Below are 15638 nucleotides of genomic sequence, written 5' to 3'. Positions count from 1 at the left end.
AGGGAAGGAAGGAAGGAAGGAGGGAGGGAAGGAGAGAAGGAGGGAGGGGAGGGCATGCGGCTTGGCAGATTGTAGAACAGCGATGTTGGGGGAGGTGAAGGCTGAGTCACTTCATTGACAGGCAAGTACCATTTCTGGGTTGCTAGTGTTTGAGGAGCATCTCTGCACTACGCTACGTGTGTGTGTGCGGTTGGGAGGGGGTTTGAACAATTGAGGCGTGTGTGTGTGCGCTTGTGTTGGGGTCTCACCGGCAAGCTAGAAGGCCGGCCCTGCATGCTGTCTTCCTGGCCGCTCTTGTTGGGCTGGTTGGAGGGGGGAGCGCTGGACTGGGAGCTAAAGGAATCCTGGGATAGCTCCTGGTGAGGGGCGGGGACACACACACACAGAAGGTGTTAGACAGGAACACCAGAGACGTGCGAGGAGTGCGTGTGTAAACGTAGACCGAGGCACTGTACACTTGTGACATGTTCTCTTTTTACCTGGGGAGGAGGGGGAAACCTCTGGAAGGGAGACTGCTGTTGCTGCAGGGGAGGGGTCTGGGAGTAGGGCGAGGGCTGTCCCTGCTGGGGCTGGGGCTGGGCCTGAGGCTGGCCATGGCCTGGAGGCTGCTGGGCCTGGGGAGGAGGTACAGGCTGCTGCTGCTGGGGGGTTCCTTGCTGCTGCGACGGGGCCTGCTGAGGGGGCTGCCCCGGGCCGGGGGGCTGTGGGTAGCTGGGCTGGCCCTGGGCCGGGCCCTGCTGGCTCTGAGGGCCCTGCTGCGGCTGCTGAGGCTGGGTTGCGGCGTAGGGCGATTGGCCAGGCTGAGACTGGGGGGGCTGGTTGTAAGGGGGCTGGCCCTGGGGGGGGGGCCTGCGTGCCCTGGGACTGGGGGTAGGGAGGGCCAGCCTGGCCGTGTTGGCTGGGCGGCTGAGAGGGGTGGCCCTGCTGGGGGTACGGGCCCTGGGCTGCTGGGGTGCTCTGGGACTGGCCTGGGTAGGGGGGCTGCTGCTGGCCAGGGTGGGGTGGAGGGCCGTGCTGCCCATAGTAGCCCTGGCTCTGCTGCCCATAGCCCCCTGGACCCTGCTGTCCATAGGCTGACATCTACAGAAGGGAACAAAAGCATAATAAGACAACTAGCTGTTAGAATTGTGTTCTTATATTAATATAAAGAAAAAAATGTATATATATATCTATATTGTGCCAGTGACCTGCCACTTGAACTAGCAGTTGAGGGCATTTGAAGCCTTTCAAATTTGCCGTTTCGTTATACAAAAAGCTTTCAATGCGACTTTACGTTTCATTACTCTCAAGTGGCGCAAAAGGAGTAAAAAGCCAGCCTTGCCAGGGTAGCACAGAGGGGGGAAAAAACAAAAGCTGTGTGTCGTCTGGCACTTAAGCGCTCAAGGATTCAGAGAAAATATGAGATGGTGCAGAAATGACACACATCAAACCAGCCTGAAGTGGCTGAAGAAACGTTTACTTCTCTCCTCTCGTGAGGAGGTGATCGAAGCTCATAGCCAGTAGCCTGGTGTAAGACCACAGGCCTCACAGCCACAGTTTAGCTGGATTTCTTTCATGCTCACTACCCTGGTGTGTTAGAATTTCACGTCAAATGAAAGAGGGAAGACCGTCGGAGAATTCAAAGGGGTGGGGGGGTGGGGGGGGGGGGAGTGACCAACCTGTTGTCCATACTGCATTCCTCCCATGCTTCCAGGGGTGCGACCCTGGAGACCCATGGGGTACCTCTGTGGGCCTGTGGGGCCGTAGCCCTGGCCAGGGTATGAGCCTCCTTGCTGGGGTCCCGGTGGCGGGACCTGCCCCTGTCCCTGCCCCTGGCCCTGGACCGGGCCTTGGCCCTGTCCCTGCCCCTGCCCCTGGCCCTGGACCTGGCCCTGCTGCTGGGTGTAGGGGTTGGCCGCCGGGTACGGCTGTCCTCGAATCTTCCCTACCTGGTCCATCGGGGTGGGGGGCTGGAGAGCAGAGAGACAGACTGTTAGAAAGCACACACAAGATGCCCTGGTCCACCTTCACTTCAGCCCAACTCTTCCAACACTGATATCTGTGAAATATTAGCGTTTTATATAAGATTAGCTCAAATATAGAGAAGTATGGTTCGGTAGTTGTCCTCCGCAAGCTGTGTCACGGGTTAAATAAGATGGTCAATGAAACACTGAAGGGGTAAAAAAAAAAAAATGAAAATCACAGCGCTGGATAAGTTTCCCCTCACTTAAAAAAAAAACTGGGAGGAAGGAATTGGCCCCGAATGAATGAATGAGCCCACTATATCCGCCAGGAGTGTTTCCCTGCCCAGCAGATCAGTGCCAGTGGGCGGATCCTGTTACGCTGGAGACGTCGGGAAGGGTTTCTATGAAAATAAGCTCAAGGAAATGGAAGTGTCTGCGGTAGCTGGAGCAGAGCCCACCCCTCAGCTGACCTTGGCTGGGGGAAACTCCACATGGCCTGGGCCAGCATCACAGCCAGCACCAGGAAGCCCAGTCAGAGGGAGGGGTGGGGGTCGGGCGGAGGAGGGAGGGAGGGGCGTCCACAGGGTTTAGAAGTGGGCAGGTTGGCCTGTCAGCAGCCGGAGCCGTGGTCGTAACGCCTGTGTGCGTCAACGAGAGGCGCGTCCTCGCGCATCGTTGCCGGTCCCGTCGGATACCCGACCGCCCTCATCTTTTCAAGGCCCTTCTGTGTCAGGTGGCCAAACACCGGGCTATCAGAGGCTAACGGACGCTGCAGCAACAGGCTTGGAAGTCGCTACACCTCCAGGCTCCAGACAAACCCTCCCATGCTTCCCACGCTTATTAATATGCTCCCCCCCCTCCACCCCTCAGTACAAAAAAAAAAAAAAAAAACTCCCCGTCTTACTTAAGGGAGACAACCACCCGAGCTATTTATAGCCTGTGAGACGGAGAGGGCAGTCTGCCGAAAATGTAACAGGTCCCAGCTGCACTGCTGTTTGAACCTGGGCCAGTCTCTGCTCTTCCTGGCCCTTAATAAAGCAGTCTTGGCACCGTATGAATGACACACCAGCCTTACGGGGGCCCCGGGCCTGACTACACCGCAGGAGGGGAGGGGGAGGGGGCCCGGGCCTGACTACACCGCAGGAGGGGAGGGGGAGGGGGGGCGCTGCCTCCCGGGGCACTCGGGGGGTCACAGCATCCTGAGATAACAACACACACTCCACTCCATGTTTTACCTCCAGCCTCCCCCAGGCCCCACTCTCCTCAGCGCCGTCAGGTTCACGGACAGTGGGTGAGAGAGCGTGTGTGTGTGCGCGTGTGTGTGTGTATTACTACCCTCCCTGGGGTCATTACAGAGCACACCGCAGGGAGGAGGCAACATGCTTCAGAAGGTTGTCTCCTGTGAGCCCTCCTGCACTTTTAACCTCCGACCCTTCGGAGGATGCAAGCTACTCGATACCTACACCTCCCCCCCCCCCCCCCCCCCCCCACACACACACACACACACACACACACATTCAAGGGTATCACACGTTACACTACCGAAGCTGGGGGAGATCAGACATTTAAGACTAATATTTATTCGTTCTCTCTATTTGTGTGTTCTCTACAAGCGGTTTTACCCCCCCAAATATACCCTCCACACGGGACAAAAAATTCCAGGAAAACTGATCTCAGTAACGTTTTCATATCTTACCACGCACAAATTCATTCAATAATCATTCAAGTGGAGTACCCTGTTCATTTTTGCTCCCCAACAGTATGAGCCTAAATGTTAGTTGCGGAATAGCAGGAAGTTGTTTGGGTTTGTCGCTGTTCAGTAGGCTGAGCCACGTGTTGGCTACCTGTGGCTATCTCCATGACAACGCCATCTCGAGCTGTACGTACACTAGCGCTTCTGTTCCTGTGTGTGGCCAGGGTAATGATGACCCATCATTACCCTGTGCAGGTCCCGCCAGTCACGGGAGAACAGGTAGGCCTGGAGAACAACTTCAGAAATGTTGGTTTGAAAATGTTTTAAATGGCAAGACCTAGAAATTAGGTTCTCACATCATCTGACATTCCCAAGAGTATGAAACAAGCCATAAGGTTATAACATTCAAATCATGATGTTTATGATTGCTGAATATCACAATTTTATGGACAGTGGTTGGTATTGTTAGGGTCCTTGTGGTTTGGATGGTGGGGTGATGGCAGACACACAGGTAGCATAACCCTTAGCAGAAGCATTGAGACATGGATATGTTTATCCTTATAATCCTTAAGTGGTCAGCCCACAAATGTTAATGCCAGGGAACTTTTCCAGTCAACTCTTTAATTTGAGTCCTTTATTACTACGTGCAAAGGCATTAGGATACATTTATCGAACTTACAATTTCTCCGATTATTTGCCAAAACTATGGCCTTCTTTGAAGGTTTGAATAATCCTTCCCACTGGCATATCAACTGAGAAACCATATCCAACAACGTTGCTTCTGGCAAATGCTTTCTAGGCGTTTGAAAGTGGGCCCGGGTTTAAATCTGCCTGGGTTTGCTGGAAGTCTTTTCAGGTATTTCCTAGGGTGGGAAGTTAAAAGAAGCAGCCATCATCTAGGAGGTTTAATGACGCTCAAAGGTTCACATGCTTCACAGATAAGGAGACACACAAGAAAGCCACGCTCGCTAGCATCCCCAACCCACGCCGCTCTCCCTCCCTCTCTCCCTCCTCCTTTCTGCACAGTCATCTAATCAATCGCAGGGGGAAACTCCTCCCCTGGCCTTTTCTCTTCTTTTTTTTCCCTCTCCTCCTTTCCCCCAAAAATAAATAAATAAATGCAATTAGCACATGGCTAATCTGCATAGAGGAAAGCCAAGGCACTCTTGGCAGAAAAGGTTGCACTGGGTATATTGTGTCACGGACTGACAGGGGGGGACACATCCAGTACAGGGTGTGTACATGTAAAAGTGTGTGTGTGTGTGTGTGTGTGTGTGTGTGTGTGTGTGTGTGTGTGTGTGTGTGTGTGTGTGTGTGTGTGTGTGTGTGTGTGTGTGTGTGTGTGTGTGTGTGTGCGCGTAGGGGTGGAATGAGGGCTGGAGTTCTGCCTGATAGCGGAGATTGCGTCGACTCGGCCGAGTCAAACAGATGGACTGGGGACAGACGATAAACAACTGCTGCTAATTTAATCCACCACATGGCCACATGGCCGAGGCCTTGCACAGACTATTGTTCTGCAGTAAACCCCTCCACACGCACTCATGCACCCAGGCCAGGGCCACACTCACACACAACACACATACGTGTTGCTGCTCTGGTTCTATTCGGTCTACGTCGGATATCACTGGGGATATTACCGAGGACTAAAGATCTCCTTAAACTCTACGTCACTTACCTAACACCGGACCTGATCCCAGCAAAACACCCTTAAGAGTGTGTGAGAGTTAATCCCAGGCTTGCTCCACTGGCCAACACCTGTCCAAGGACAATTCTGATACACAAATCCAACAGCGTTCACGAAACGCTGCACATACCGGCTAACAGTCTGTCTTCTAAGGCCAACTCCTTTTAGAATTGGTTTGAGTAAATATTATGGCTAGTGGCCATATTGTAATTTGGCTGAGTGGATTACCCTTCAACGATTTATACCTATTTGAGACGTAACGAAAACAAAAACCTGAAGGAAAAAAAAAGAAGAAAGCACCGCATGTTTGCAATTAGGCAATTAGTCTGCCTTTCTCACTATATCAGACAGGGCGCTAGGAAAAGCACTGGTTCCAACTTAAAGCTGACCGCTGCATGACTCTGAGAGGAGGGGAAGGGTGGGGAGGGGGGGGCTGCTTGTGTTCTCAGTCAATGTGGAGAGGCTCCGCACACTTACTCACCCAGATGTTCCCCCAGCTGTTCTGACAGAATTCTGAAGACTTAAGGAGGGGTGGAAGAGAGAAAGGTAGCGCTTACACACACACACACACACACACACGGAGGGAGAACCCAATCAATTTAGATAGCTGCAGGCCAAATTTACAGAACCAAAAGTTAACAGGGCTGGATTCAAAACGTGGATCCAAACGGCAATGCTCGTTGGGATGCTGAGCCTAGCATGCTGCTAGGCAGCTAGCAGACCACCGCGCATGCTAAGCTCAACCCGAGTAGTCACGGTAATAAAGCCGTCCGCACACTGACGAGACCTCGACAGGTTTAACCAGGTTAAAGACCTAACTGCCAGGCCCGATATTTCAGGGACCGCTCCAAAAAAATGGCTCCTTTCTGAAGATTGGAGTAGAGCACGCTTCTCAGGTCTTTCAGGGTGGTGTCAGGTTAGACACTGAGGAACCAGCGAACGTTCCCCCCTGGCAGTAGCGTGTCAACCTGTCAGCCAAACTCATCTTCAAGCTCAGCCTCTGCATTCCCCTTCCAGACGAGAGAGAAGGGAAAGGAAGGAAGTCCCGCCACAAGCTCCAAACGGACTGAGACCAGACTCGGGCGGCGAGGCGCACAGTGGGAGCGGTCACGTGACTCGGCGGGGCCCGGATGTCGTCGCTGGGTGCTCGTGCTGAAGTCGCTGATGATGCTGGACCGCCCTCGACGAGCCGTTACCGTGAGTGTGTCGCTCCCTGCTGCGGCCCAACAAAACCCCAGGCTTCTGAACGAGCAGAGGCCGAGGAAGGCCACTGGAGAACCGGGGGTCAGCGGCTGGCTCGCTCACACCATGCCGGCCCTGACGTACGCCTTGCTAGACCGAAAAGACCCGTCACACACACACACACACACACACACACACACACACTGGGGTGTTCTTCTAAAGAAAACGTTGGACTCTCTGTTCCCAGGTATATGGTGACTGCCTCCAAAGAGCCGTGACTGACAGCACAGAGGACCGTTGAATTTGCCAGAAGCAACAGTTAGGGCCACTGCCATGCAAATGCTGAGGTGGAGCGAAAAGGCCAACACTGGGCAGCGCATGGCGCGCCTGCCACTCCGACAAGGCGTGCCCCGAGGCAAAACACACCACCGGTCTCACAAGACTGAGAGAACAAGGGAAATAATTAAACAAGTGATTAAAAATGGTCAAAGCTCACAATTGTGGCGTGTGGAGCACAGGTGAACAGAGCTCTCTGTGAGAGCTCGGAGGTAACATCCATCTCTACCTCCCACAACCAACAGCTGAACCCTCGTTTGCTCTCTGCAGCCCCCCCCCATTTAAAGGTTAACCACTTTCCCTCATAAAACACACACGCCATACGTCATGTAAATGAAGTCTGCAGCCACATACCAGCTTGGAAGGGGATATTACTATGCTAATCTGGAGCATTTTTAAAGGTAAATGTCAAAAGAAATGAATTACCCTTACATTCCAATATGGCCCAGTTTGACATTTTGTCCAAACACTGCAAAAGAGAAAAAGTCTGATGGATTTGGAATATGTTTGCACATCTGAATGTCCGGTTAGATCTAGACCAAAAGGTCCACTGCTAGCATGTACCATCCAACAATATTTGAAACAAGTTTTAATTTTTTATTTTATGGGGACAAAGAGAGATGTAGACACTCAAAAAGTTGCAGAGACACACTGAAAATATAATGTATAAGTATATATTAAGAAAGAGAAGGTGATAAAGGAGGGATGAGAAAAAAGAAAGAGAAAAGATGGGGTCTCTGAGACGGCCATGTCTGGCATTACGTTGGAGACGGGTATCTGATGGCACTTGGAGCACGAGCAGGTCAGTGCAGCTTTTGGAGGCATCCACCGGGAACACCCTCCACACCCCCCACCCCATCACCAAATAAGTGAGCCTACACTATACACACAGCTGTCACAGCCAGCCAAAGATCATTCACAAAAACATTCCCCCCCCTCCCCCTCCCCCCTCCCCTGGGTATCACTGACACTTTTTCTCCCTCTCTTACTCACACACACACGCGGATCAGCCTGTCACACAGGGCGCGCGCACACACACACACACACACACACACACACACAAACAGAGCGCCGTGAGGCAGCATGCTGTCCGTGTGGCATGTGGAGAATCATTACTCAGCAGTGCAGACTAAGAAGTCAGGGAGCTTCCTTGAAAGCAGGCCAGGGCCCCTTCAGGCCAGGCCCACCTCTCCTCCCCCACCATCGGCACAACTCCTCTGGCCACAGCGCATCCACGCGCTCCCTGGCCAACGGAGGAGGTGGGTGGATGAGACCAAAACGGAACCGTGAAGTGTTCTCCCATCATCTGTTGATGGGACATACCCAACTTTAGGTCTGCACGTTTACTCCAATTAACAAAGGAGCCTTCGTCTTTCAATGGCGGAGCCGAAGCCATTTAGGCCGAGGATGTGGGAGAGGCGAAAGTCTCTCCCTCTGGATCTCACCACAAAGCTGAGTTTCCTCAGCATTATAGACTTGCTGGATCCACCACTCAACAGGCCTCAGGATGAGCGAAACCCTGACATGACTCAAGCATCACCGCCTCAAATGTCTCCTCAGGGCAGATCTGGAGCAGAGGACATTCTGAGAATCTTCCTTGCTGGACTTTGCCCCACATCAGGTCACCCGGAATCAAACGTTGAAACCACAGAGACAACTTTCCTCCTACAAAGCCCAGATCTACGCTTGCCCCAAACGTCTGGCCTGGTATGATCTGCCCATGTCCTCAGATGAGACCAACCAAGGCCTGTTCAAGTCTCCCAAATAGTTAGGACACTTGACTTATTGCATGGGCAGGGAAACAATGTGATTTGAAGAAGTCTTCCTCTAAAAAAAGAAATGCTGTTTCTGCCAGTGAGACATCCTCCTAAATAGAAAATACCTATTTTTCGAATGTAAATTCCTAACCTAAAACATACAGATTGTGTTTTACCATGTGATATCATTTGTCGACAGTTCCTACGAGGATATCATTCTAAATGTTCCCCCTATGCATTCTTCTGTGTGTGATTTCATCCCAAACAGCAGTAATGTACAGTAAATTGCTCAAATGTGTTGAGCTGAATCTGAAGAGAAGTCTCAAAACATCAGTTGAAAGGATGAAAATGTATTGAGGCGGATAGCCCCAACGGTACATTTCCATGGGGACAGGAGGAGCCCAGGGACAACATCATTGAACAGGGATAGACATCACATTTTTGACTTCCCCACAAATTAAAACCAAAACCTTTGTTATTAGCATTCAAAAACATGAATTCTGAGGACATCTTAATTACGGTCTGGCTCAGATCAAGAAGAATATATTAGAAGATATACTTAAGTCAAGTCATCAACAAGCTTACTGCAGTGCACCCAGGTGGATCACAATCTTCAAGATAAGAATATGGGTTAGATGTGTTGACATGGTTACACACTGCATGGGAAAGTCATCATTGTAACCCAGTGAACAAAGCGGTGACACTTGGCTGACACCTTGACTGCTTGTAAACACAACTGCAGCCAGTCAGACTCACTCTCACATGGCTCAAGATATTCTAGCCTCAATAACTACTGTTCTGGGATCAGCCAGCAACGCAGCTCTCCACTGAAGTAAATGACCACACCTACTCTCTTAGCTGTACCCGAGTCAGCCTACACCAGAACACTACTGCTAGGTTTTTTACCAGATTGTCTGTAGACTTACTTACATACTAAACAGCAACACTGTAGTTAACATGCAGACATATTGCGGAGATCCTTTAAATGGCCAACATTTGAATCGAGAATTGCAAACAAGTGGGCTTTACAGAAATCATGCAAATTACTGCAGTAGGGCTTATACAACGTACATATTGCTAAATGCAACAAATAAGGATAAGATGAGAAACGTTTATGTTTTTTCAAACAATTAGTAGCCTAGTTCGTTTAAGTACAACAACATATGATCAAATAATATGTATATTCTATTCCCACAAATACAAAAAAAGATAATATTAAATAACTGAAAAATAAATCCGTTTGTATCTTTGACATAAACAAACTAGTCAAAATAAGCAAGCTTAAGGTTTTGCAGCGTTACATTACATGCAATTATAAATGGCCAAGAGCAGAGGATGGCGAGCCAATCAGATCTCAGCTAGCATGTCAACCTAAGACCAACTGTCTCCTGGCTTTGACAGAAGGATTTTACCTCCATAATTCAAATCCCAAAGCAAAGCAATCTGCACTTACTCAAATCACTTGCGGTGTTTACAAGCGCACATGGAAAGAACGTCGCAATAACAGGGTGGAATGAACACACACCCCTCTTCGTTACAATGTAGCAATATCGGGATAATAATCAAACGATGCATTATTGTTACTGCGGATACAATTTTGCAACTTGGGTTATGTGATAAACAGCCGACAGCGAAAGGAACACTTCGCGTTTCTTTACGAGCTGTGCTGGCTTGCAAATTAGTCATATGTATCGTTCAACAAACAGTTATTAGTCAGGCTACATCTTGGTAATTTGATAAATTGATAAGAACCCTTTCAACAAACTTTTACGTGAACACATCTGAAAAGCCATTTCAGCAAAGATTCGTTACATGGTACAACAATTTGTCTTGTATTAGCGCTATAAGGCATAACTTGAGGTTGAAAAGCACAGCCTTTTCTAACATTAAATCACATTTAGCCCTCAATTACTCCATGCAAACTCTTGTCCCCTTCGCCCCAAGTAAGCAAAGAATCACACCATTCACCTTGGCTCAGAAAGTTGTGTCTTTAGACGCAGATACAGCTTATTTTTCTTTTTAAATGCTCTTCAGGAGCTGGTGTTAGGAAATAACAGAGGCAGCCATTTTAGAGAGCTACACATAGACAATGGCAGGTCCATAGCAATAGAAGCCTCTGACATTACCCAAAGCTGTGTAATGGCTATAACTTGTTCAAAGTAGATATGCACAATAAGAGAAGTTTACCTGATTTCTATTTAGAGGTTGTCCAGTGTTTCCCGGGCTCATTGGAGGAGGATGGTGGCTCCTTTGTTGCCAACCCGGATGGCCCCCACCATACTGGCTACTGCCCATGTCTGCTGGTCCCTTGCTGGCCCCTTCCTGGTTACTATAGTCTCCTTGTGGATAGTTCTGGTAGCTCCTTGTAGAACTAGGAGATGTTAGGAGCTGATTTAAAGTAGGGGTAGACGTAGGTTGTGGGTTCCCCATGTTATACCTCTGATTATTGTAAGAGGCAGCCATAGCTGTAGTTCCTCCTGGTGGCTGTTGCTTGCCTGGCTGCCCCCCAGCCGCCGGAGGCTGACTATTACGCGGGGAGTTCATGGCGTATCCTTGGCCCTGATAAGGAGTCCGATTCGGAAATGGGCTGTAATTGTTGTAATGGTTAGGGAAGCCGTGTTCATGCGAATTGGGTGGGTATGGGTCCATCATGCTGCCTGGCTGCACTGCCGGCCCCGCTGCAGCTGCCATGCCAGGGCTTTGTTGTCCGCCATGTTGATGAAAAGGGGCCCGGCTGTAGTGCTGGTTGTAACCGTAAGGAGGTGGAGGAAAGGGCCCCGGGTGGTGATGCCCAATTCCGGGATGGTTATTCCCCTCAGGTCCCCCCGTATCATTCTGGCTGTTATTATTATTATTCACCCTGGACGAATTCCCGTTCCCGTTCTTCATATCAGGATCCCCTCCTCCCCCTACATCTCCACCAGCGGCCCCGTCCTGCAGTTCCTTCTGTCCCGGAGATCCGCTGTCAGATCCCGGCTCCTTATTTTCATGTTGTTTCTCCCCCGGTACCGACTCCTCCTGTGGGTCCCGATCCGGTTTTTTTAGTTCGGATGGCGGGCTAGTGTTGAGAGTGGCTACGCTAGCGACCTGAGCGGCCATGATATTACTCTCTCCCTCTCACAGCAAGTCACTCACAATCAAGCTCTGAATAGCATTGAACATAAATACAATTATTTATAACAATGTACCCGTATCCCGGTTCATTCCCCCTACCTCCGGACCGAATCCGGCATCCACTCCCGACTCAGGTTCGACTGAAAAGTTAGTGGAATAATATAAATACGTATCCTGGGAATAAAATCAACCGACACAAAATGTGGGGGGGCTTCTGTTACAGAACGAGAGTATGAGCAAGAAACCGACCAAACCAGCACGAGGCTCCGCGAGACACAGCCATTTTACTGAAGCTCTCAGACAAACGTAAAAGACGGAGCGGAGTACCAATATGCGGAGTAGGACTAAATGGGGAAGCTGCCACGAGAAGCTGTAGACTAGTTTTATTTAACATTTAGAAAGGATCATTTAGTAAACAGACATACAAATTCATAATAACATAGTCTATATATTGTGTGACCATAATGTCTTACATTTCTCATTGTTGTAACCCTAATGCTAGACTAACGTTAGAAAATGCTTGCAAGGTTTGCATTATATAGTCTCTAATACTCATTCAGTTTTTAAGTAGATGTGTCTAGACACATGATAAGATGTCAACAAGAGGTTCACATTAATAGTGATAATAACATTGCCATTTCTATAGCATCTTCATTGGGATCCAGGGTTCAGTGCCTGCTCAATGCAAACATTTCTCATTAACAGTACAGTTATTTTAAGTTTGTCTCTATTCTATTCTATGTAATATTCATAAGTCATAATGTAAGGGTGTTTGACTCCATTCTTGTGCTGAGAGCAAATAAGAGGAGTAACAGCAACAGAGCTTGATCTCTGAAAAGGAAAGCATGAAATTACAGCCTGTATGTGTGTGTGTGCGTGTTTTTTGTGCATGCATACGTGCGTTTGTGCGTGTGTGTGTGAAAGACAGAGGGGGGAGAGAGAGAGAGAGAGAGAGAGAGAGAGAGAGAGAGAGAGAGAGAGAGAGAGAGAGAGAGAGAGAGAGAGAGAGAGAGAGAGAGAGAGAAGGATAGAAAAGGAAGAAGGATGGGGGATGGACTGAGCCAGTCAGAGAGCAGGAAGTGAAAATAGAAAAAAGAGAACACAGTGAGGGAGAAAAAAAAACAGTGTAGGCCACTGAAATCTAACACAGAATGCTATACTTGTGGTAAAAGTCACCATAAAATGTGTCGTGAGTGCGTATAGAATAGCCAGGATAATATAAGAGAGGTTTAGAGAAAGCAGAAAGTAAATAATCAAATGAGAACAACCACGCTCTCCCCCACTCTGCTAGTCTCTCTCTCTCCCCACCCCCTCTCCTCATTCTCTCTGCCTGCCTGCCTCGCGCTCTCTCCTAGCAGCAGCCTCACTGCTTGCAAAAGCAGCAGAACTTTGCTATCTGAGCGTGGGGGATGGGCAAAGCAGCACACAGCTCAGCACAGCCCTTTTCCTTTACAATGCAGGGCTTTCTGGCGGCGAGCTACATTGCCAAGCTGACATTTCTCACTCAGTGGACAGCGAAGGGTGTCCCCTTAGTATAAGTTGAGTTTAGAATTTTGTTCCCCCTTGTGTGCATTAAGGGTAGAGAGACAGCTTGTGAATGTTTAAAGGGAGGTGTGGGGGTGGGGGTCAGCTGCTGCTATCTAGGCTAGGAGGAGGGTTCTGGCAGAATGTAGACAGAGGCAGTCAGAAGGGGGTAGGGATCTTTCTCTCTCTTTCTCATTTATCTTTCCCTATTTTATTCCCACCTCATAAGGCCGGCTTTAAAAAAAACAAACAGGTTTTCATCTTTTGTCTAAACACTCGTAATGCAGTGTGCAGTAACTGAAATGCAAAAGGTCCTCATCATGGGACAAAACATGACAAAAAAGGTTTTAAAGATTTTTTTATCCAGAATACTGTATATAGTATAGACACAAAGATGTAAATAAAAAAATTAAAACATTCAATGGAGACAATGAATGCTGCAGAATGCTTTTGTGAAGACAAAATCTGCAATATTCTGTTGGATCCCTTCTCAAGCTACCAGGCCCCTAAAAGAACACTGGTTGAATTACACACATGTCTGAATAGGGAGGCTTTACACTGTAAAAACATGAACTTGAATGTGTAGGTGTCTATCAATGTTCAATGTGTCTGAAGTGGAGCAGGGTGTTTGTCATGCAAGGGGTTCAATTCCCAATGCAATATGAAACATGTGATATGTCTTAAAATATACTGTTGATTACCACTCTTTGTCAGACAGCATGATAAAACTTAATCAAGGCCTGTCCTATAACCTGTGCCATTACTTTCATTTGTCCTTAAGCATTTATGTTAGCTGATGCAGAGCAGGAACTTGCTTTTTAGTTTTTTAAATACACATCCTATCACACTTTGAGTTGGACCTCATATCGAAATTAAAAAGACTCTTGCCAGTTCCATTGCCTCTGATTCTGTTTGGGTCATGTGACGCTCTCCATCTGCCCCAAGATGATGATTTAAGAGTGTTTACTTTTGTACCTCCCCGTCACCTCCCTGTGAGCCTGGCCATGATGCATCACTCAGCCTGGGCTGTGGGTTAGTCTGCTCCACAATAACCACAGCAGCAACCCTGGAGCAAGGCCAAGCAGGGGCCCACAGCCAGCAACTTTTTTATTAACTTGATATCAAAGATTGATTAGAGGTCTCTGGGGAAAAGAAGAACACCATAAACAAAGCCGCAAGGAACACCAATATGTCAGCGTTTGGAATGAATGGCTGAGCAATTGGGCAAATTATTCAACTGTAACTTAAAGGAACATTCATGAGGAAAAGGCTGATGCATGGATATTATCATGGTTTGTATGGTGTTCTTTCATGTCTGTAAAGGAAACCTCACTCCAGTTGTTCACAGCATTATAAAGGAAAATAAGGACATCTACTTGTTCCCTGGTTTACCAAGCCCAGGAACCACCACACATTGGAAGTCAGAAGCATACCCTTTTTTGATCAAGCGAATAAGAAGTTGGCTTGGAGGACTTGGAGGACTTGCCATAAAAAAAGAATTACTGCCAGATCTTTGTCATAAAGTTAATCTGTATAAAAAATTTGACACTTTCATACACAATGCATCTTTTTTTTGACTCCACAAAACAGTAAAAATGTCACTCCTAAGTAAGTTAATTGATGACAGATCATTGAGAACATTTTTTTCATCCCCATGGACTCAGTCTGGGAATGGAGCCATTTAATCGCTAAGACAACCCAATAATATGGAGTGGAATTTCCTATTAAGAGAGGGGTTGAATTTGGAGAAACAGTAACACACACACACACACATTCTTTGCTTAAAAAGACACACACACACACATACACATAAACTCACACTTCAAACCTTACACAATCTCAAGCTCACACAAACCCCACGTTGGTCACAAAAAAAAAAGCATACACTCACACATAAATTATTGACACTCCCACACTGCTCTGTCACACACACCCATACACACACAAACACAGTGTAGTTGGGTCTTGTCCAGCTGGTTGCCAGGCAGCAGGGCAACGCTTAGTATGGAGTGTGCAGAGGAAGGAAGTTCACATTACAAACTCCAGTCGGCGTCCGGCTCATTTCCAGACAGTTTATGTACATTCCTGTAACATTCTTGGTTCACGTTTACCTGACAAACACCTTTTCAATTTCTTTTTAAAGTTGTTCATTATTGGTGTAATAAAATTGTGTGAAACCTGTGCACTCATGGTATCATCTCCAGTCCTCTTGCAGGCTATGCAGATCATAACACATTTAATCCAGATAGGAGAAACCACTGATGGTGACATTTTTTATCTCATAAAGACATGACATTTATATGAAAATGATATCTACCTTTTATTAGAAGAAGGTCAATAGGGAGGCCAATGGGGCCAACACATAAAGCTTTGATAAAATTAAAAAGCATCTGTCACATGATCTG

General features: G+C 48.1%; 1 protein-coding gene across 1 annotated transcript in view; it reads right to left on the bottom strand.

Annotated features, from left to right (window-relative positions):
• Positions 1–11913, bottom strand: part of arid1ab (AT-rich interactive domain 1Ab) — a 28212-nt gene extending 16299 nt beyond the window's left edge. The window contains 5 exon segments of the mRNA XM_067255419.1: positions 249–356; positions 480–845; positions 847–1080; positions 1659–1949; positions 10783–11913. Of these exon segments, the coding sequence (XP_067111520.1) occupies positions 249–356; positions 480–845; positions 847–1080; positions 1659–1949; positions 10783–11694 (1911 nt within the window). The 5' untranslated portion in view covers positions 11695–11913.
• Between the last annotated feature and the right edge of the window lie 3725 nt (positions 11914–15638).

Source organism: Osmerus mordax, chromosome 18 (genome assembly GCF_038355195.1).
Source record: "Osmerus mordax isolate fOsmMor3 chromosome 18, fOsmMor3.pri, whole genome shotgun sequence".
Classification (NCBI taxonomy): domain Eukaryota; kingdom Metazoa; phylum Chordata; class Actinopteri; order Osmeriformes; family Osmeridae; genus Osmerus; species Osmerus mordax.
Note: the sequence above shows the minus strand (reverse complement) of the source record. Positions and strands in the feature narration are given on the sequence as shown.